General features: G+C 45.5%; 1 protein-coding gene across 1 annotated transcript; it reads right to left on the reverse strand.

Moving 5' to 3' along the window:
• Positions 1–86: 86 nt before the first annotated feature.
• On the reverse strand, positions 87–20,606 carry ptpn9a (protein tyrosine phosphatase non-receptor type 9a). The gene is made up of 13 exons (XM_079743125.1): positions 20,170–20,606; positions 14,312–14,455; positions 10,659–10,748; positions 9,008–9,132; positions 8,403–8,508; positions 8,033–8,143; positions 7,352–7,674; positions 6,374–6,461; positions 5,870–5,939; positions 5,354–5,432; positions 4,547–4,697; positions 2,936–3,143; positions 87–2,599 (listed from the first exon to the last, which is right to left on the reverse strand). The coding sequence occupies exons 1-13, from the start codon at positions 20,251–20,253 to the stop codon at positions 2,409–2,411; spliced, it is 1,770 nt and encodes a 589-aa protein (XP_079599251.1). The 5' UTR covers positions 20,254–20,606; the 3' UTR covers positions 87–2,408.
• Between the last annotated feature and the right edge of the window lie 675 nt (positions 20,607–21,281).

Genomic DNA, 21,281 nt, shown 5'->3' on the forward strand with positions numbered 1-21,281 from the left:
CTCATGGTCTTTCTGTTAAGAATATGTAGTATAAATTCCAATATAGTCATTCAACTGAAAACTGTATGCAATGACAACCACATACAGACGTTGACAAAGTGGTTTAATACAGAATAGCTTGATTCAATAAACAGACTAATTGTAAATGCAATACAACAGAACGAATATAAAATTAATGTAAATCGTATAGCCTGAATAACTGTATGAAAACAGCCGCTGAATAGAATATAAAAATAAAATGAGGCACGCATTGTGTCCATAATTGAAAAAGAACAGTAAGTGTCCATGAAGGATGTCAAGACTCCCTAAGCTTCACTACAACCAAATTCAATATGAATTCTGTAGTAAAGAACACATTCTTTCATCCAAATAAAAAATGCTGAACAGTTTTAAATATATATATATTTTGTATATATACTATAAATCAATACAAGATACAGGGATCAGATAAAAGCAACTTTGTAACTACAACACATTTATAAGGTTATTAATAATAAAAAAAAGACGTTTGACACGTTTTTCATTCACGTGGCACGTTAATCCACACACACACACACTGAAGTCAAAAACGGCCCATAGAATGTTATTCACATATGTCTGTTAGAGTTAATCTCAAATAGCAAACTCATCCCAGGATCACTGCCAAACTGAATCTGTTTTTTAAAGCATTCCACTGAAAACAGACATTAGGGACTAATCTCAAAAGGGGATTGGTTATTTCAAAGTGCTAATACGTGACTTGGGTATAACGACGGAAGAAGAAAAGATATCTATTGCACTACACGTGGTTTGGCAACAGGTGACTGGCAGACATGGGTTTTTAGGACAGTCACTGCTGGGTGGACCACTCGACAGGTGTGTGTGTGTGTGTGTGTGTGTGTGTGTGTGTGTGTGTGTGTGTGTGTGTGTGTGTGTGTGTGTGTGTGTGTGTGTGTGTGTGTGTGTGTGTCAATACAAATCCTAGAATGTCCTAGAGAGTCTCACATTACAAAGACACAACTAGAAGACAATAAAAACAACATCGAGTGTACTGCATTTGAGTAGAAGGACTGAGCAGACACCATCCAACAACTGGCTTTCTGCGGATGGACTGAAGAGGGAAAGCAGAGTTAATAGACAGGGCCATTTCCAGGGAACCGGAACTGGGGTGGCACGCGCACCCCAAAAATTGTGATTGGCCACCTCAACTAAATCTGGCAGTTGATAGGACTTGAAATGATCAATCGCAATCAGTCAGAAAACCGTTGTGTTGTAACACAATGCTTTTTAACACCCTCGTTTACGGTTTAATTGGACGTGAATTCTCATCTGCCCCGTCTCCACACCGTTCCACAAAGTTAGTGTTGAGATCTGGTGGCCCCAACCCCACATGTGGTAGCTCCACCCCCACATGTGGTAGCTCCACCCCCACATGTGGTAGCTCCACCCCCCCATGCGGTAGCTCCACCCCCATGCGGTAGCTCCACCCCCCCATGCGGTAGCTCCACCCCTTTTGGGCCACCCCTACTAAAAGACTGGACACGCCGCAGTTAATAGAAAGCAGTTAGTTATCCCCTGCATAGTTTGTTTTTAAAAATCGCATAATAAGTTCAAAAGTTGATATAGTTACGCCGTTTAGGAGCACACAGTCTAGGGGCTGCGCCTGCTTACTTGTTTAACCAACCATTTTTTTTTTCTGTAATGACAATCAGAGACACAGTGAATAAAAAATGATTATGATAAAAAAAAATGGTATACAGCAATAATGGAAAACAGGGATGCTGACCAATAAGCCCTTGGATCAACTGATTATTCGGATGTAAGGAATTGTGAGCTGGACCGATTCATTTTTTCAGCACTGGATTCAACAGTACTACCGGTGTGAATCAAAGCTAGCTTGCGGTGCCTACTATACATTCGTCCTTACTTTAAAACATCAGCATCGACCGTGTAGCTCTTATGGAAAAACTGCAGTGGGAAGAGAGAGAAAGAGGCAAAGTTGTTCATCTCTCGGTGGCACTATGGTACTCTTACGCGCAATGTGGTTATTGTAGGTTCCTAAACACTAAGCTCTAGCGCACATCTATGAGCACTGTACTCTTCACTCAGAGCAGCCTGAATGCAACAGAGGAGATCGGTTTGTCTACCACAGCACACAAACAACTGGTTTGTCAGGGAACACGGAATAAAGAATGAACATTGTTGTTATTGACCGGCTAAGTTGTTGCTTGCTACATTGGTAAATGTCAAAATAAATGTCTCATTTCCTCACGCCGCCCCTCTCCTCTTTCTTCGTCTTGCTGTCGAACGATCTTAAAAAAAAACGAAGACGAAAAAAAAAAGAAGCACAGAGCGCATCGATTTGTCCAAGTGGATGCTGGGAAACCTCGGGATTGGTTGGGGGGAGGGGGGGGGGTGGCAGAAGAGGCTCACTGATTGGCCGTCAGCAGGCCTTGCCGCTGGGCGTGTTCCAGGATGGCGTTGTGGCAGAAGAAGTACTGGTCTGGGGTCTGGATGCTGAAGGCCCTTTGGCTCCTCATGCGGCGTACCGTCTGCCGCACGTTGAGCGTGCCGATGTCCTGCAGCTGGGACAGGCAGATGTCCAGGGCACAGAATGTACCTGGTGGAGCACAGCAGGCGCACATCCATCACAACTTCATACAATGTGCTGTTGGCGCACAACTGTCCAATGATACATTTAGTCTGTGTCAACACTATTTAATGTGTGAAAAGGTATCGTCTACTTTTTAACCTACCCTAACATCAATGTTCCACAAGGTGCACTTGATTGAAAAAAAAAAGAAGTCTGGGCTGTTTTTTTTTTTAAAGTGATCCGCAGAAGAAGGGGGTGAAGTCAAACTGCGCAGTGTGCGTAAAGTGTTAGTGTGTAGCAAGTGTGTGTGTGTGTGTGTCAGTGTGTGTGTGTGTTGTTGACACCGCCGTAGAGAACACTCACCCGTTCTCCCGATCCCTGCGCTGCAATGGACCACCATGGGGGGCCCCAGTGGGTGCCCGGCCCACTGGTGGCCCAAACTCTTCACCACGGCCTTCTGCTGTCTCTTCACGGCCCCCAGGAAGTCGATGAGAGTCACGGCCGAGGTGGGCACCCCATAGTCTGGCCAGCTCAGGTACTGGAAGTGACTGAGCTGCCTCTGTTCACACGTCTGGGGGGGGGGGGGGGGGGGGGGGGCACACAGAACCAGGACGCAAGGGGATAAGGGCCAAGCAACCAAGAAGATACACAACTAAAACTGGGCCGGCAGGATAGTGAAGCGGTGCATTAAGAATCTTTACCAGATGTGTGTGAATGTAGGCTTGTTCTCCTCACGTGTAATTCACTTTGGATCTCCTAAAGGGCTAAATATAAATGGTGTGGTTCCCAGCCAGAAGGTTATGGGTTAGATACCCAGAGTTCTCAGACTACCTGTTAGTTATCCTAGAGCAAGACGCATAGCCCTTACTTGCTCCTCAATGAAAGGTATGGGCGACTCTCTGCAAGTCACTTTGGACAACATCAGCAACATTCTTGCCGATAAAATAACTTTTGATCGAATGCATTGATTCTTGAATACAATTTGTAACGTCCATGTGTATGGAAACATCGACCTGGCTATCTGTATGAACATGACCCTTAACAAAATGCCACGCAGTCAAAATCAGGTCATCTATTGTATTGAAGAAAAGGTCCACAAACTGCTTCCATCATGGACCTGATACGAACCTATTGGGTAACGGGTTTTGAGGTTGAAACAACTTTCAGAATTTGTTTACTTGCTGTTCCATGATAAGTGCACTATTTTCATCCAATCAGAAAGAGTGACTGTAATACCTTTGCTTGAACAGAGGTTCTGGTGTCCTGTGGTTAAGGATGTTAGCATTGGAATAATGCCAGGTGTAAGCATTCTTTACAGTGCCTTCAGTCTATATACTGAAATTACAAATGTACATGTGCATGTGCGTGTAACTGTCCCATTAAATAACTAAGTTCATCCATTTCAAATAATTTGGTTAGTTAAAGTAATAAATAATATTACTATAAATAAATAAATAATACAGCCCTAAATGTGATGTGATTAGTGATTAGCCCTAAATGTGATTGATTAGTTAAGGTTATGTCCCCACTATGGCAGATAAAAAGGTGTATAACAATCTTATTGTCTTTCCTGCTTTGTGCTTCCGATCTGCACTAGGTTTCCATTCCAAGTAGAAAAGATAGTGGATGAATCATTTAGCGTTGATATTGCATTTTGAAAACCCTTGATAATTATATAATTTTGTTTATAAAAAGCTAGTAGGGTATCCAAGTATATTTTACAAACGTAATTGTCCTGCCATAGTGTGGGTAAGGGACTGGTCTGAGTGGGTAAGGGACTGGTCTGAGTGGGTAAGGGACTGGTCTGAGTGGGTAAGGGACTGGTCTGAGTGGGTAAGGGACTGGTCTGAGTGGGTAAGGGACTGGTCTGAGTGGGTAAGGGACTGGTCTGAGTGGGTAAGGGACTGGTCTGAGTGGGTAAGGGACTGGTCTGAGTGGGTAAGGGACTGGTCTGAGTGGGTGGTGCTACCCCACCTCGGTGTTGTGCAGCTCCAGGGAGATGTGGTTGTAGTGGGGGTGGTGGTCCACCCTTTGGTTGACCACCGCCATGTGGCCGTACACCTCTTGGCCCCCCTCTTCCAGCGGCCAGTACTGCCCACACTTCTGCCGGCCGCCCTCGTCCGTCCTGTGAAGAAAATGATACGTTTGGATACGTTAAAAAAATAATATATATATCTAGTTATATAGATATTAATAATAATAAATTAAAATGTTATTAATAATTATTATTATGACTAAGGAAGCTTAATTACAATGAGTTACAGAGAAGGAGTGTGATTAAGTGTAAACTTCTTCCCACTCATAATTAGATACCTCGCTCAGGTATCTAATTATGCTCTCTATTTTGTGTAACATCATTATTTTTTGTATGATATTTCCGTTTTTCTTTTACATGTTCGAAATAAATTTTCAATCAATCAATCAATAAAGTGACCCCTCCGTTTAGGCTTCGTTTTGGTGAACGACTGAAACGGTGAATTGTAAATGGATATGGTATACTCGATTTCAGGCACTATTTGCAAAAATAAAGTAAAGATCTGAGATATATGCAGATAAAAGATAGAATGGAAGAATAACTAAGACCACAAAAATGTCATGGGGTGGATGCTTTGGTGCTGCAGGATAAGCCATTCAACAAAGCGGGTGGTTGTGTCTAGTCTAGGATTAAAGGTCCACCCTAATAGCATGCCTTTACATTTTACATTGTTTAAACCCATCGCTCGAAGCACAGCTCGAAGGACCAACAATATGTTTTTAAAAAGACATCGTCGGTCGTCATACCTAGTAGTCATGACGATGACGAGTACATTCTGCTCCCAGATCATCCTCCAGAAATCCCCGTAGGTCTTTTCTAGTGGACCTGGATGGAACAACACAACGTCTCATTGTTTTCAATGGCCTTGCAGAGTAAGACTGTAACCAACGGTGGTTCTGAACAAAAGTTCTTATTGTAACGTGTTACGTAATCTAGTTTTGGTTTTGTTGTGAGCAAGAGGTTCACTGAGCATGCCATCTCTGGAACTGGTTTTAAGTGGTCAAGAGACCCAAACCATTTCCTTCTATTCAACTTTGTGTAGTCAAGGATGATTGGTTTAGGCGGTCTTAGTCAAGCCTGATTGGACAAAGTCGTCTTACTCAAAGCTGATTGAATGAGTGTGGTCACATTGGGCAAACAATGCTCCCGTTCAATTGGCTGATTTGCTTGCTGAGGCACGATAACCCCTGCACTGCTGAAACCAATTTCATCAAGGCACCCAACCCTCGGTTTATTCTGAAAGTTGACATTTGGATTCGTACCTTGAGTACCGATGTATGCATTCTTCTGTTTGTAGCCATCCATGAAGCTAGCGTTGATGTAGTCCGATCTCTGGCAGAGACACAACGTTGGCACCAATTAAATAACTTATAAACCCATTAAACCGTGAAAGTTGCATGGCAATCTACGCCTCAAAAGTAAGTAAACCGATGCATCCTGTTCAATCTGTGGGTCAGATTATATTCATCTGTATTAAGGTCACAGAAATGGAATGACTCAATAAAGTTACAATAAGAGCAACAATTAATAAAAAGTCAATAAACATTACTTTCTGAAGAACAAATTAATGAACTATTTATATATAGTACAATTTATATACAATTTATTTATAAGTCCTAAAACATTGTTTAAGGTATCGATAGCCCAAAAGCACTGCAACAGTAAATTGTGATCCTCGAGTGCATCAATATTTGATAATGGTGCCAGTCTGGAGTGCAGAAGAGCCATGGTGACTCTGGTGAGTAATAACCCCTCACAGTACTAACCTCACTCCTTCGGGCTTGTAAACGCACTCTGGTCTGGTCCAGGCAAAGCACGTCGCCATAGCGATTCCGCTCCTGATTGCAGGCAGCTCTGTTCGGATCAAGAAAATAGGGAAATTATCAGACAAGAAATGGTTGTGCTGACCCAATTCAGCTTCACAATACATTTCATTTGTAAAGTGCAATTTAGGGGACTCAAAAGACATTTGCGGATCAAAGAACATAAGCCACGGAAAAAGAGAATACCCAAAAATCGGATTAGCAACCAAATGTGCCCACTGTGAGTTATTCAAATCCACCTGGTGTCCGGACGGCCAAACTAATTTCCCTTGCCCAAATTGTCAAAGAATAATTAACAAACAGAGGTCACGGGAGGTCAAGTCCGGTAAACAAACATCCCGCCACGGTCGTGTCACGTTGCAAGGTCATGCGTGGGTGACACGGGTTACGGTCAACTACTATTAATTTATTATCTACTATAAGTCAATAAGCGGACATTCACAAAGCACTGTGTAGCATTGTCCTGTCAAAAAAAACAAAACAGTGTGTTTGAATTCGACTGCCGAGTTCAAAATGTTTTGGACCGAATTTTGGTGGACCGGAATTTTTGAGGGAGGGGAGGGCATCAATCAAGCCATCTATCCAGCCAGCAATCCAGCCAGCAATCCAGCCAGCTATCCAGCCAGCTATCCAGCCAGCTATCTATCCAGCCAGCTATCCAGCCAGCCAGCTATCCAGCCAGCTATCTATCCAGCCAGCCATCCAGCCAGCCATCTAGCCAGCCATCTATCTAGCCATCTAGCCAGCCATCTATCCATCCAGCCATCTATCCAGCCATCTATCCAGCCATCTATCTAGCCATCTATCTAGCCATCTATCAGGGCATGAAATACTACAACGCAAACATCGGATGACTTGTCTATTTTTCTGTATCTGTCCCTATTCATCTGTATCTGTCCCCCCCCTCCCCAAAGGGCTTACAGTGCGCAGTGGAAGGTCCCGGCCGGGGGGTCGTTGCGGATCTCCTCGTACTCCTGGTGGATGCCCAGCCGCTGCAGCCGGCCCAGGTGGGCCAGCAAGTCCGGGGGCCTCATGGCGTCGGGCCCCGGGGCCGCGCTGTGGACGGAGGTCTCGTCCAGGGGGAGGCCCACCAGCTCGTCCACGGGGTCCACGCGGCCGTTCTGCCCCGCCAGCAGCTGCTGGTTCCAGCTGTAGGCGTCCAGGGGCAGCAGGCCCCCCAGGTGCTGGGGCAGACAGTCCCTGGGGAGGTGCTGCCGCAGCTCCGGCATCCGGACCATCTGGACCTGGGGGAGGGAGGGGGTGAGAGGTTGGGTCAGTGGGCTAGAGCGGGGCGTGTCACAGCAACTAGTACTAGACTACAAGATATTACTTCTTTTTTTTTTAACAAAATAAGTACACTAATTATGTATTTTTATTTATATATTATTTTTTTTTTCCTGCTGCATTTCTGAGAGTGTTGTCAATGGGATACCTGCACACACCAGCATCTTCATTTTGAGTCAATAAGTTGAAATAATCGTACTTCCAGTAGCACGAATAGTCCAGACATTTGGCCGACTTGAATTATCATCGAGCTGACAATTCGGAACCGATCGGATATAACTCCATTTACTAAGTAATATATATTTTTAATTCTCTTACCCTCTCTCTCAACTTCTCCTTGAGCAACAGGCTTAGCAGGTTGTAGGGCACACGGAACCACACGGGGGCGCCAACGATCAGAACCTTCTTTAGCCTAGCCGGGAACGCCCCCTGGTGGCCAGAGAGAGCAGAGCAATTAACAACGTTAGAAAAACCCTTTTTTCCAATCAAACAAAGTTTAAAAAAAAAGCTGTTCTTGGACAAGAACTAGATACTGATAAACACTAAGTGTTTATAATACTTAGAAATTTGTTTCTTTTGAGATAAGATAATATCAACGTTTAAGACAATGCATCAAGGTCATTGTGACACACCGGGCTAAGCAGCCAAATCAACAGATGGTTTCTTTGTATTAAAAGCTGTTGCAAACCTTCAGTAAATTGAGGATCTTCTTGCTGAGGTCCAGCTCAAAGTTTGTATAGTTGGAGCCAGCCATGTCATAGATAAACACCAGGCCGTTCCTCTGGGTCTCGAAGCTGTGGCGGAGAAAGACTGACTGTATTTATCACGTTCAAAATGGGTTTACCAATGGTCCTGGGTCAAATATAATCTTTTTAATGGTAGTAGAAACAATTGGTCAATAATAGCATTCACACAATTGCGTTTTTTCAAATAAACACAAATCAGTAACACCTAACAATAACGGTTGATTAATTAACATTAGCTAATGCCATAATATGGATAAACTAACCTTTAATTCAGAGTTTACTAATGTTTCTACCAGTAATTTACAAATGGTGTTCATATTTACTAATGGTGTTCATGTTGAATAACATTTATGCATCATTTAATAGCGTTAGTGTTGGGCTTAACACTAACACACTTACCTTAACCTCTATGCTTCTGCTTTATAAAAACTACAGCACTAGCTAACGTTAATCCTCAACCCTCATTGTAAAGTATCGCAAAAGAAAACCTCAATCCATTTCAGTACAAGTTGAAAACACGTATGTTCCTGGTGGTGTTGGTCCTCACCTCTCCACGGCCCGGTCCAGCAGGTAGAAGAGGGCCTGCAGCACCACGTGGTTCCCCGTCTTGTTGGGGTGGTGGAGCTTGGCCGTGTACAGGGCGATGGACGCCCCCGACGGATCCCGTACGCTCTGGGACGCCAAGCAGAGAGAGAGAGAGAGAGAGAGACACGGTGAGCTGCAGGCCAAACCGATGGGTCTGGTACAACTCATTAAAGCAACGGGCCGCTAGTCAAAACCAGGCTCATTATATTGATTCAATGCGATCGGGAGGGGCGAATTTCTAGAGGAACGCTGTGATATTACTATGATATATCCTACTGAATATAGACTAACTGACAGTATATTTGCAGCATTTGGACCTTTGTAATTTGAATTACAGCCCATAAAATAATTGTAACTTGCCGCTGCAGAGTTACCCGAAGAGTGTTCCCGAAGTTTAAAACCCCACACAATAAAAGCAATAAGGAAATAGTAAAGGAACGGCCACAAGGGGGCGCTTTGGGTCAGTTTTCTGGCCACTGGCGGGTTTCCAGAATGGGGGCCGTCTCGACAGTTCAGCAGGAGGGGCATCTACAGCGAGAGACACGGCTTCCATTAACCCTCGCCTGGCCACCATCTCGTCTCGTCTCAGACAAGTTCAGCGGCTGGCCAGATGGCGTCCAACAAAATGTCTTGCTCGCTTTTACAGAACCCTCAACCGCCAGCCAAGACGGGGCATTTTCCGGAAACCTACCCTTTGTAAGTGAGCAAGCCCCGTGTTTGTGCGCGTTGGTGTGCGTGTGTTCTCTGGCACGGACACTAAAAATACCTCAGACAGGATGTGAGGCTGCAGGAGTGTGACGTCAGAGTAGAGGATGTGCAGAACCAGTGGCTCTGGTTCCACACGGGGGTGGGTTATTACAGGGGGTAAACAATAGCTTGTAGCTTTTTTGGTTCCTGACATGGAATTTTCCCTAGGAAGAACAAACCAATTTCCCAGAATCAAAACGTATTCACATAACATTGACAGGCCTACCTTTTTTATTTTTATACCTGTATTACTATATCTTAAGAGTTTATTGGGGATAACTTTGAAGAATAGCTGATAGACGGCCTACAAAACGGAAGGTTAACCATTGAGTCTCAGCGACACGGTGCAAGCCTGCTCCCCCATTCACGGATTTCAATGAATGAGTTCTGGAAACTTCTCAGACACTGGACAACTGGAACCAATTCACAGGCCAGACTTTCCATGTACGAGCTCCCCGATCGTTTCCCTACGGTCCGCAGAGTTCCTCCCCGTCTTCAGAAAACATCCGACGACCCAACTCTTCCCAGAACCAAACCCATCAATTCTCCCGAGCATCTCCGCGTTTCAGCGTGTCGAATGGAGAACGGCTCTCCTTGTGTCGTGACGCACAAACTCCTCCTACGCCTTTGCAATCGCCGCTCGGGGGGAAAAAAAAACAAAACAACAACGCTAAACCCGACTCGCTGCTTCCTATATCTGCCACCGTCCGTTGCGTGCGCGCACGCGTGCGTGCGTGTGTGTTCGGACACACCGCACTTAACACTTCGGCAGCCTGCTCCGATATCGATCGCATCGTGCGCTCGCTCGTCCGCAGCCAGGCCTCTTATCCAGAGTGGCTGTGGGTAAAAGGGGGGGGGGCACTCACCAGCACGGTGAACTTCCCGCTGAGGAGCTCGGAGCGCAGGGGCTCCTCCTGGGGCTGCAGCCGGACGATGCCCTCCTTCAGCCGCGTCTCCTGGGGAGAGAAGGAGGTGCTGTTAAGGAGAGGCCAGGGGGGGAGAGAAGGAGGGGCTGTTAAGGAGAGGCCAGGGGGTGGGGAGAGAAGGAGGTGCTGTTAAGGAGAGGCCAGGGGGTGGGGAGAGAAGGAGGTGCTGTTAAGGAGAGGCTAGGGGGGAGAGAAGGAGGTAACCTCTAGGTACTCCTCTTACTGTGCTAAGCCTGAGGCCTAACCTATAGGTAGGTACCCCTCTTACTGTGCTAAGCCTGAGGCCTAACCTATAGGTAGGTACCCCTCTTACTGTGCTAAGCCTGAGGCCTAACCTATAGGTAGGTACCCCTCTTACTGTGCTAAGCCTGAGGCCTAACCTATAGGTAGGTACCCCTCTTACTGTGCTAAGCCTGAGGCCTAACCTATAGGTAGGTACCCCTCTTACTGTGCTAAGCCTGAGGCCTAACCTATAGGTAGGTACCCCTCTTACTGTGCTAAGCCTGAGGCCTAACCTATAGGTAGGTACCCCTCTTACTGTGCTAAGCCTGAGGCCTAACCTATAGGTAGGTACCCCTCTTACTGTGCTAAGCCTGAGGCCTAACCTATAGGTAGGTACCCCTCTTACTGTGCTAAGCCTGAGGCCTAACCTATAGGTAGGTACCCCTCTTACTGTGCTAAGCCTGAGGCCTAACCTATAGGTAGGTACCCCTCTTACTGTGCTAAGCCTGAGGCCTAACCTATAGGTAGGTACCCCTCTTACTGTATTCACTGCGAGATGGGTTTGATAAAGCTGGCTGAATGACCAAAGAGTTAAGTAATAGTTAAAGCGGTACTGCGGTTTGCCATTCTCTGAAATGACGCATTAACCATTGCCAAAACTTAAATGTTTTTATTATGTATCTATGCAAGTTTTGCTTTTCCAAGATTTCCTCATAACACAGAAATCCCTTTCTAAGGAAACCTCATACGTAGCCTGTTCTTTTTAGATTCACATCAAAGCACTAGCGCTACCGCACACATGCTACGACCTACACAGTCCTACTTGAAGTTGACCTTCTGCCAAACCCGTTTTTTAGCTGGAATCAGCTAGTTCCTGTTTCTGAGAAATCTGACTTTAATGTTTCCTTGAAAATAAGGTACTTGTACTGGACCTTTAACCTCCTGCTGGCTCAGCACACTTTCAGGGCGTTTATCAACATTGCAGATTAAAACTTTTCAAATTAGCTTTGGATGGAAAAGCATCTGCTAAATGCCCTAAATGTAAATTGTTCCATGCATGGATGACTTTCACGTTGACTTAAGCACGTAATCTGAATATTTGGTCATTTTGCGGCTGGCTCTGTGGTTTAAGTTCAGTTTCTTTAAGTATTTATATAATGGTTGGTGTTTAAAAGGTTCACCGTACAGACCTGATTCTTACTGTTAATGAGCACACACAATCTCCTCCAAAACACATCTCTCAATTTCAGCTCCTGTACATCTGAAGAGTTTCCATCTCTCTAAGTCTATGAACTGGGACTGGTTCACTCCATGTCCTTAAGGGAACTCATAAGGGGAGAGGGAGTAAAACTTCATAAGTAAACAGGGATTTCCATGAGGCACTACTTTCACCGTTTCATGTGGAAACGACTCCTCCAAAATCAAGATGTGTGTTCTCTCTATGAGCAGCACGTTGCATTTCCTCCTATAAAAATGTTCCCACTTAATAAAAAGGTATAGCGGCACATTTTCCACCAGCCTCGTTTGTTGTGGCGCTGCCGAGAGAGAAGAATTTGGCCGGAAAGTTTCCGGTCTCCTGCCTGTGCATGAGAGCGCATGAGTACAGACTGCATTGCCGGTAGCCTCATGAGCAGCAGCTTTATACTTTGCAGGGCTTTAGAGACGTTTAAACACCCCTTGCAGTTTATTTTAACTCCAGACTTTAATGTCGAATGGCCTCTGAAGGGTGTGACTCTTAAATTCAAGCTTCATTTAATGAGAGGGAGAGTCGAACCGAACGTGACACTGCCTACTGGCAGTGCACACTCTGGACTGAAAGTCAGCCAACGTTTTCAAAAAGATGAATAGATAATCACACTAGGTTAGATGTGAACTTATGTTAATCCTCCATATGTACCGTGTGACTAACCAAAAATTATCATGTAAACAAATTGGGACCTAGTGCAGGTAATCTGTTGTTCCAATGCTGTCTTTATACCGCGATCTAGGCCCCACATGTCGTCATATGCCAATGCATTTTCATTCACCATCAACCAAAGAAGACCCATCTCTTCAGATTACATTCCGGTCTCTTCAGATGAAACGGGCGGTAAAGTGTACCTATTGTGTTTCGGTTTTGAAGGCCTTCAATATGCGATAAACACAGATCATCGGGTTGTCAGTCATCGAATCACAGAGCCCTTATTATTATGGACGCCTCGTCCTTAATGGAGGAGCAATCTGTAGTCAACCGGTAGACTCGGCCCAATGCAAGGGTGGAATTGATACTTTATTTGGTTCAGTTAGGGTTCTCAATGGACTTGGTCAGGCAAACCAAACCAGAGTTCACTTGGAAGCGGGCCAAGTGGACCGAGTTAGTTAGTCGGCACAAGAGTTTGATTGAGCATTCCCACCACCCCATACTATTGGAAGAAACGCAGCAGGGTTGGATTCAAACAAACAGCTCAGGTGTGAAAGCCTCTTTAGAGCTCATGCTCATGTGTGCTATGCACATAAAATTAAATACTGGTATAGATAGAAATAAGATCCTACATATTGATCTGGATAAGTGATGTCCTAATTACATTTTCTTAAGGGCAGGGCAGGCTAGTGGTCAGGCTGTTTGACTCCCAGCTGAAAGGTTTCCCGGCCCCATGTTAACGGTCTACCCATAGTGCTCCTTATTAAGGCAGATATGCTAACCGCTACAATGGTCTCTTAATGACACAAATGAAAGTTGGATAAAAGCGTCTGCTGAATAAATAATCATCATTTCCTCAAAACTATTCAGTTATCTGGACAAATTGAGAAAGCGTCCCTTCTCCAATACCCCCGGGTGCATATGCTAGCGTCCGTTCATGTGTGGGTTGGAGCGTGACTGCAGCGCCTTGAGCCTTCGGTGGGATATCTGCTTAAAGCATCATGCTAACACTCAAAGCAAAAAGAAAAAAAAAGGGAGAACCCTAAAAAGCCTGATGTTGAGTAAACAGGAATGCGGCCAACGTCACATAGCTCGGGGAGAATTTTACGGACAGAACTTCCATGTGCTGCCCTCTGCGATGACCCTGCATCTGGTCCCGGTTTAGGAACCCAACAAAAAAAAATTCTAAAGCCAGAGTGTGTATAAAAAGGGCAATTCATCACGGCTCACGTCGTGAGATCCTCGTCGGGTCCCTCTCATCAGTCGGCGGATATGAAACGATACGCTTTATATAGCAGCGGAAGATCAAACCAATGTACACGATGACATTCTCTGGATGCAGTGCTTGGACGTTTGCCATTGTTGTCTGTGAGGGGTGGGGTTGGGTTGGGGGGGGGGTCTGATGAGATGTACAACATCAAGTAAAGGCCGTTGTACACACAGTGCGTGTGTGCGTGTGTGCTGTGCGTACCCTGTAGTTGTGGAACAGCTCTATGGCCCGTAGGACATCAAACTTGCGGGCCATGAGAAACTTGACGGCCAACTCCCAGGACAGTGGAGACACTCCATGTTGGCTGGTCCACTCGTTGATCTCTTCCAGGAACTGTTTGGTGGCCTGGGGCGGGAGGACACACGCACAAATGAAGCCAAGCGGATGTAACACAGGAAGTGCAGATGCAGTGCGCGATGACCTCATGCAAGAATTGGCGTCAGTACCACGTATCTGCGACGCGTTCAGTGTTCACTGCTAACTTCCCCATGGTGCTGTGCTGTGACTTAGTTTTTTTGTCAAATACTACAGCTTCATGCGAGTCCCTGTGAAGAGGTTCATCATGACCCCGCCGTCGGTGTGTGAATGCGTGTGTGAATGCAAGGGAATATTGTGAATCGCTTTGAGTGGCCAATAGGTTAGAAAAGCGCTACAGTATATGAAATGCAGTCCTGCCTGTGAAGGAACATGAGCACCAACCCGTATCATGAAGGAATAAATAGTCGTTGGGATGTTTACAGTTACTTCCTACCTCAACTCTAAACATTGCAACCTGATGGATCTATTTGGAGAGCACAGTTGACTCACATTTCCACATCATTAATAAACAAGTTATTGGGTAGTAAAGATCTGCAATAGTCAATATCGCAGAACCACACTGAAAATAGCCATCCTAAAACCAAGAAACAATACAAAACCTACTCGACAAGTACCCATTTCAGCACGTCCCTTCCCCCAAATAACTTTCAAGTCCCAAAGCCGAGCCCTTGTGTCCGGGCCTCGGTACACGTGACGTAGTCCGGTCCGGTCTAAACTCCACCGACAGCCTCGTGTCCAATGTCGCTCCTAATAAAACCCGGCGAAGATAGAGAACCAAAGCACTACCAAAGCACAGCCCCCATGCAAAAGACGTCCACGCAGTGTAGAGCCACCGAGCAGAGGTCCCCATATGCCTGTCATTACACAGATGGCTATCACCGTCAGCAGCCCATTACCGGGCCAGGACCTGGTGTTCCACATCTTGTTGTTCGGGAACCGATGCTGGTTCCCGAACAACAGGAGGTTTTATTTTACTTGCACGTCTTTCTCTTCCCCACTTCCTCCCTTCCTCCCTGCCCCCGCCCCCTCCAGACATTAGCAACATAATTAGTGATGCCAGTTGAAAGTAGAATCTTTGGTTGGCGTTTTCATTGAGAAAGTGCAAATATCTGCTAGTGTGCATGACACTGCAAATACAAATAAATATGAACTACATACACTACGCCTGTATCTTTCAGGGCTTCCGGTATTCTGTACACACCTCTTTTAGCCCCCTCACCCTTCCCCCCCCCAGGTCAACACCCCTTAGTGAATCATCAAGAGATGATAGAATAGAAGAGCCAGTGAAAGCTCATGCTCACAAAAGTATTAGAGGGAGCAGAAGAAAAAAAACACTTCCGATCTCTGAGTGAGCACAGGGGGGTTGGGTCGAGAAGGGGGGGGGGGGGAAGAGAGAGAGGGAGGAGGGAGGAGGAGGAGGGAGAATGTGGGCGTGTGACGCGGAGGAAGTCAGGTCCCTAAGAGTGTGCAGGTCTTCAGGAATACAAGACGATCAGTGATGGGCCCCGGGGCCAGGGCAGACAGGATGCCACTGTCTCTCCACAGGAAGGCTCCGGGCCTGCCAGACAACAGGGGCCTCTGCGGGCCCTTTAGTATGCACAGGGCGTGTTCTCAGATCCGCTCCTGCCTCGCTGTCACCCGCCACGGTCGGAAGGGCAATAAATAAATTAACTAAATGTTGGCCGTCTTCTTTTGAGTGAGTGACTGAGTGAGTGAGTGAGTGAGTGAGTCAGTCAGTCTTGCTTGGGCTACCCTTTCAAAAAGGCTGTCAAGATAAAGAGGAATGTGCACATTAAAAACATGAAAAACATAAAACAACTAATTTGATCCTTCCTCATTGTGGGCTTTAAAGTTATTCGGTTGTGATCACATTGATTGAAGACGACAATAGTTATTGTGGCACGGAGCGGGTGGTCTGGGGCTTGTTTCTTTTCTGTTATTTAACTACACTTCAGTGGGGTCTTCTTAAAAACGCAGCCACAGAAACCGAAGATAAAGAAGCCGTTGTTGATAAAAATAAAAAAAAGACAGAAAGTTTGGGCCATAAAGGTCAGCGTTGTGCTCCCGGCAGCCGGCTGAGGTCTGTTCTGGTCACTGGCGTGGTTCAGCAGAGCGACAAAATAACGATTTGAAAAACAATCATTATCCTTTCCCGAAACAAACGTGGGAGGTCAGCCAGTCATGGTGACCTCACTTGGAAAGGTGGAGCAGTGAGTGACTAGAGCCTTCCGGTCAACATAGAAATGCCAACACGAATCAAAATGCTGATGGGGAATTTCAATGAATGGCCAGGTGAAGTGATAACTTTGATTACACAGTCTGTCTGATTGCACACGCCTCGCCTCTGAAACGTGTTCCGTGTTCAAATAGGAACAGCTGGATGTCTGAGATTATGGTCTCTGAACGTGTTTAGCCCTACACTAGCCCCGCCCCTTCCTGCCACGCCACAGTCGTCAGGTGCACTCAGCAATCTCATGGGTCAATTGACAAGTGTCCAATTTTGAGGCCTTTTAAGGAGAACAGACAGTTACAACAACCTGCCCCCCTGCTCAAGTCAGCCGTCTGACCCTCCAGGGACTGAAGCCCCTGAAAGAGAGAGGGGTTTAAGTGGCTGCCAGTGGGGTTTATTTTGATGACAGCGGTGGTGAAGACATGCAGGCCAGAAAGCGACTTTCCCTGAATCGGATACATAAATATTTATCTGGCTGCTTCATATTTTCTCTACAGTGGGGGCCTTATTTACTCAAACACAAAGTAATCCATTATGCATTTCCAAACTACTTGGGTCTCGTTTACACGGCTCCGCAAAGACAGAAGGGTTCCGGTAAATATGACCGACTGTTCTTCTTTAAAACATGAGACAGCACTTGTCCTGGCTGACTTTCTGTGTGTGTTTGCATGCACGTCTGTGTGTGTGTGTGTGTTCACAGACATTCAGACAAACAGTGAGCCATTGTGTCTAAAAAGGGTGAACACCCAATATGCTGTTGGTGGTGTATTTACATACATTTCCTGGTGGGTGTGACGTTGGTATCTTAACGCTGGGTTCATGTGTAGAATTTAAGAAAACCCAGTTACAGTGATGATTACATGACAAGGTTTATCGGATACGGATGGCTTTCCTATGCATCATAACCGGGTTTCCCCACTGGCAAGAAACCAGCTTGTCTCTCCCGGGGGCATGTGTACGTACAGGGCGACAGGATGCTGTTACATAAATGGTATTGGCCACTGCTGTCGCAGTCATTTCCATGCACTTGAGGTTGTTAGGCAATGCTTGCCAGAATGTCAAGTAACTGATATCTGTCCCTGGGTTGAAACTAGATGAGCCAGTTTTATAAGAGCTTGTGTCCGATGTATGCCATTTGGATAGGATTAATTTACTTTATCCGAATGTTAAGTAGAAAATCCTTGACGGAACAATGTAGCACTCCAAAAATACTCTTAGGAATGTTACAAACACCTTTGAGGGACTGATAGGCCACAGAATACCTTTCTGTGCTTACAGAGAAAATAGAAGAATTTCTATCCAGCCTTTACAGTTTTATATCTTGGCACACATACCTACTGCACACCTTGTGCAGGCCCATTTGATGAAACTGAGACATTCCTAGTTTACGATGAGATGAAAAGGCCAGATGACTGACGGACACACACACACACACACACACACACACACACACACACACACACACACACACACACACAAGGTAAGCTATAACCAAACGCATACCGTTAATGTATTACTATGTCCTAACATTGATTGGCAAAGATGCTCAATGTCCTTTTTTGAAGATTAAGACCTACACGTTGGCAAATGCGTGAAGCTGAATTTGAAAGCTTCCACTGTATCCTCCACAAGTAGGTAATCAGTAAATGAGTTCAGTAATAAACCCTCTATGTCCAAATGTCCTTGAAGGACTCTAGTGACGTATGGATTGATGTCACAAAGAATAAGTTGATGAAAGTCTTAACACCTTGTTTAGATAGCAAACAAAAGAGCCTAACCAAGCTCGACTAATGTGGTTCTAGCCAACCCTAACCCTAGTCTCTAGTCCTATGGATTAATGACAGACACAAACAGACCCCAGCCTAGCCATCCAGGCTAGCCACCGGAATGCATCACCTGGTTGGCTGATCTATCCATCTCACATCTGGGTGGCCAAACCACCTACATGCTTTGTCATTTAAAACTTTAACAACTACAGTACAGGAGTCATGGAGTGTGGCTGTGATTAAAATGGCCTCCTGCTTGGCTCCTGACAGAAGGTCAGAAGGGACTGGTCTTTGATTACCGATGCCATGCTGATCTGTTTACAACAATGGGGCTGCTGTTGCCAAGTGACAATTCACTGCAGCTCAGTGCACGTTCAGTCCAGCTGGCACGAGTCGATACCACAAACAGGAAGTCAATAATGATGTCTCTCTCACTCTCTCCCTCAACATCCCTTACTTTTCTGTTGTCCTTCTGCTTTTATTCCATTCCGTTTAAGTCAAACATACGCCTTTCTTCTATATGAACGACTACATGGGTACACGACACACTGACATGCCTACTTGTTGTCCACACACAATTATTTCAACAGCTGCTTTGAGAAATAAGTTTCCACCATTCTTTCCGAGGCTCCCGAGGGACACACACACACACACACACACACACACACACACACACACACACACACACACACACACACACACACACACACACACACACACACACACACACACAGGAAATGAAGGAGCCAGATAAGGCTTTCTGTGTTGTGAGGCGATGATGCGAGCATTCAGGAAAACAAGATTGCAACAAGGCTTTAGTGCATAGTGTCATCAGCAGAGAGAAAGGGGATGCCATAATTAGTAGCTTACAAATCATCATCTTAAAAAGGACGCACAAAAGTCCTCCGGCCCAGATTGCTCATAACACTAATGTATTTGCTGGCTGTTTCTGATACATCCACGTTGTTCTATGAACAAGCCTATAGGCTTGGCACACACATTGGACATACTGTATGCTCTTTAAACAGCCTATGGACGTTACAGTTCAGTTAGGCAGGCACTTATGGTCAGTGGTGTCCTATTGGGTTTGGGAAATAGTTTGTAGCAAGGGGGGGGGGGGATATATAATGCATTGGAATCACATACATACATACATACATACATACATACATACATACATACGATAGGATAGACATTACGACACCAACAAATGTGTTTGTGGAAAATGTGTAAAGGCTATAGCAGGCCAAAGCATTCCACATGCAATTAAGATGCATCATCGTTTACACATGAGTCTGCATATAGCAGCATATCCCTATAGGCTGCTTTCTATCCTTCTGCCACATAGAACCACAATTCAGGACGAACAGTATGGAACAATCGTTGAACGCATTATACAATGAGTATGCCTATGCATAACACTCATCCACGTCTGCAATTAATGCTTTACATTGTGGGGGAGGAATGTAAAGGCAGTCGCACCCGTGGCCTGTTTCGCAACAGTCCACGCACAACACGAGAACCCCAGTGATGCAACACGCAACAATGCGCCAGTAATCGATCGGGATAACCTGCTTTACCTGCGACAATATGTGTAGCGATTAGCCATTTAACCATTGCATGGAGATCCCGAGTCGCAGCCGTAGCCATGCGCAACACACAGACCCCAATACAAACACATAGGCCTTCGGTTTCAGACGTATGGCAGGAAATAAGGGTAGCGATAAAGGCATAAAAAGGCATACCTGTTCTTCCTCCGCTGTTAAACTCGCTGCCATCATTTTTTTCCCGGATCTCAGCACACCTTGGTCAAGATGTGCCCCTCTCATGAACCGATCAAGGCGACGTAGATGAGTTTTCCTCGTGTCGTGAGGGCTTTTCAGGGGTTGTCCTTTGACGCTAAATAGTCAGCATTTCAAAAGGGTCCCGGAGAAGCTGGACATTTATTTCCCAACGAGTGTTATAACGCTGTATGGTTGTTGGACACAGATGCATTTAGTCCTTAAGCTACCTTAAAAACTTAAAGAATTAAAAAAAGGAAAAAAAAAGTCAAAAATTGTCGGCCAAATTCGCCAATGGGAAAGGACTTGATGCGCGAATAGCCAAGGATACAGTACTGGGAGCTTAACTACAGTCTACTTGCTTTTCGTATCCGACCACAGGCCTATGGATAATTGAGGCATCCATGCCATGAGTTGCAAGTTTTATCCCTAAACGTCGCCTTTATAATGTGAAGCGTAGCAGAAAAAAACATCGGATGGGTTCGTATTCGGGGTGATGGCCTGCCCCCTGGCGGTCACAGTACGGCATGACCAACTCACGACATCCGCCTCCATTCATAAAAACAGCGAGTCGAATGAGGCACCAATCGTCTCACGAACACGAAAGACAGCCCATCCCACTCCAGGGGTACACTTTCACATTCTTTACAGCATTTTTTATTGCTCAGACTGATTATTTTACAACTAGCACACAGCAAGTTGTATTTGTCCAACTTTATATAAAAAAACTATTGGCACACAACTTTCGCCCAATCCCTACGAAACACGCACTCCAGGAGGATTTGGATGATAGTGGGGCATCAGAACATGTTCACCAGAGGACCGTGGAAGAGGGTGTGTGGGAAATGAGTGGCAACATGCATAGAAGCGTGAATGTTTTCTAAATAGAAAGAACAATCGATTTCCTGTTCACTTCTGACATGCTGTTGGGGACGACGTGATTGGATAAACCCCCAGGGGCTACATTGATATGTGTCTTCTATTGCCCTGTGTGCCTTTTAAAAGCGCTCCTAATTTTGGATCAATGCCATCAAATATGCCAACGTCTATGCATTTCCCTGGAAGGGAAATTTATT

The sequence above is a fragment of the Pollachius pollachius genome (assembly GCF_949987615.1).
Source record: "Pollachius pollachius genome assembly, chromosome: 9".
Lineage (NCBI taxonomy): Eukaryota > Metazoa > Chordata > Actinopteri > Gadiformes > Gadidae > Pollachius > Pollachius pollachius.

Bases quoted from the DNA above. Each gene is read 5' to 3' on its own strand.
- ptpn9a (XM_079743125.1), bottom strand. From the start codon at position 20,253: ATGAGAGGGGCACATCTTGACCAAGGTGTGCTGAGATCCGGGAAAAAA. The intron at 10,749-14,311 runs GTACGCACAGCA...TTCTCTCCCCAG, and splicing joins AGCTGTTCCACAACTACAGG to GAGACGCGGCTGAAGGAGGG. The intron at 5,940-6,373 runs GTTAGTACTGTG...TGTCTCTGCCAG, and splicing joins TACAAGCCCGAAGGAGTGAG to AGATCGGACTACATCAACGC.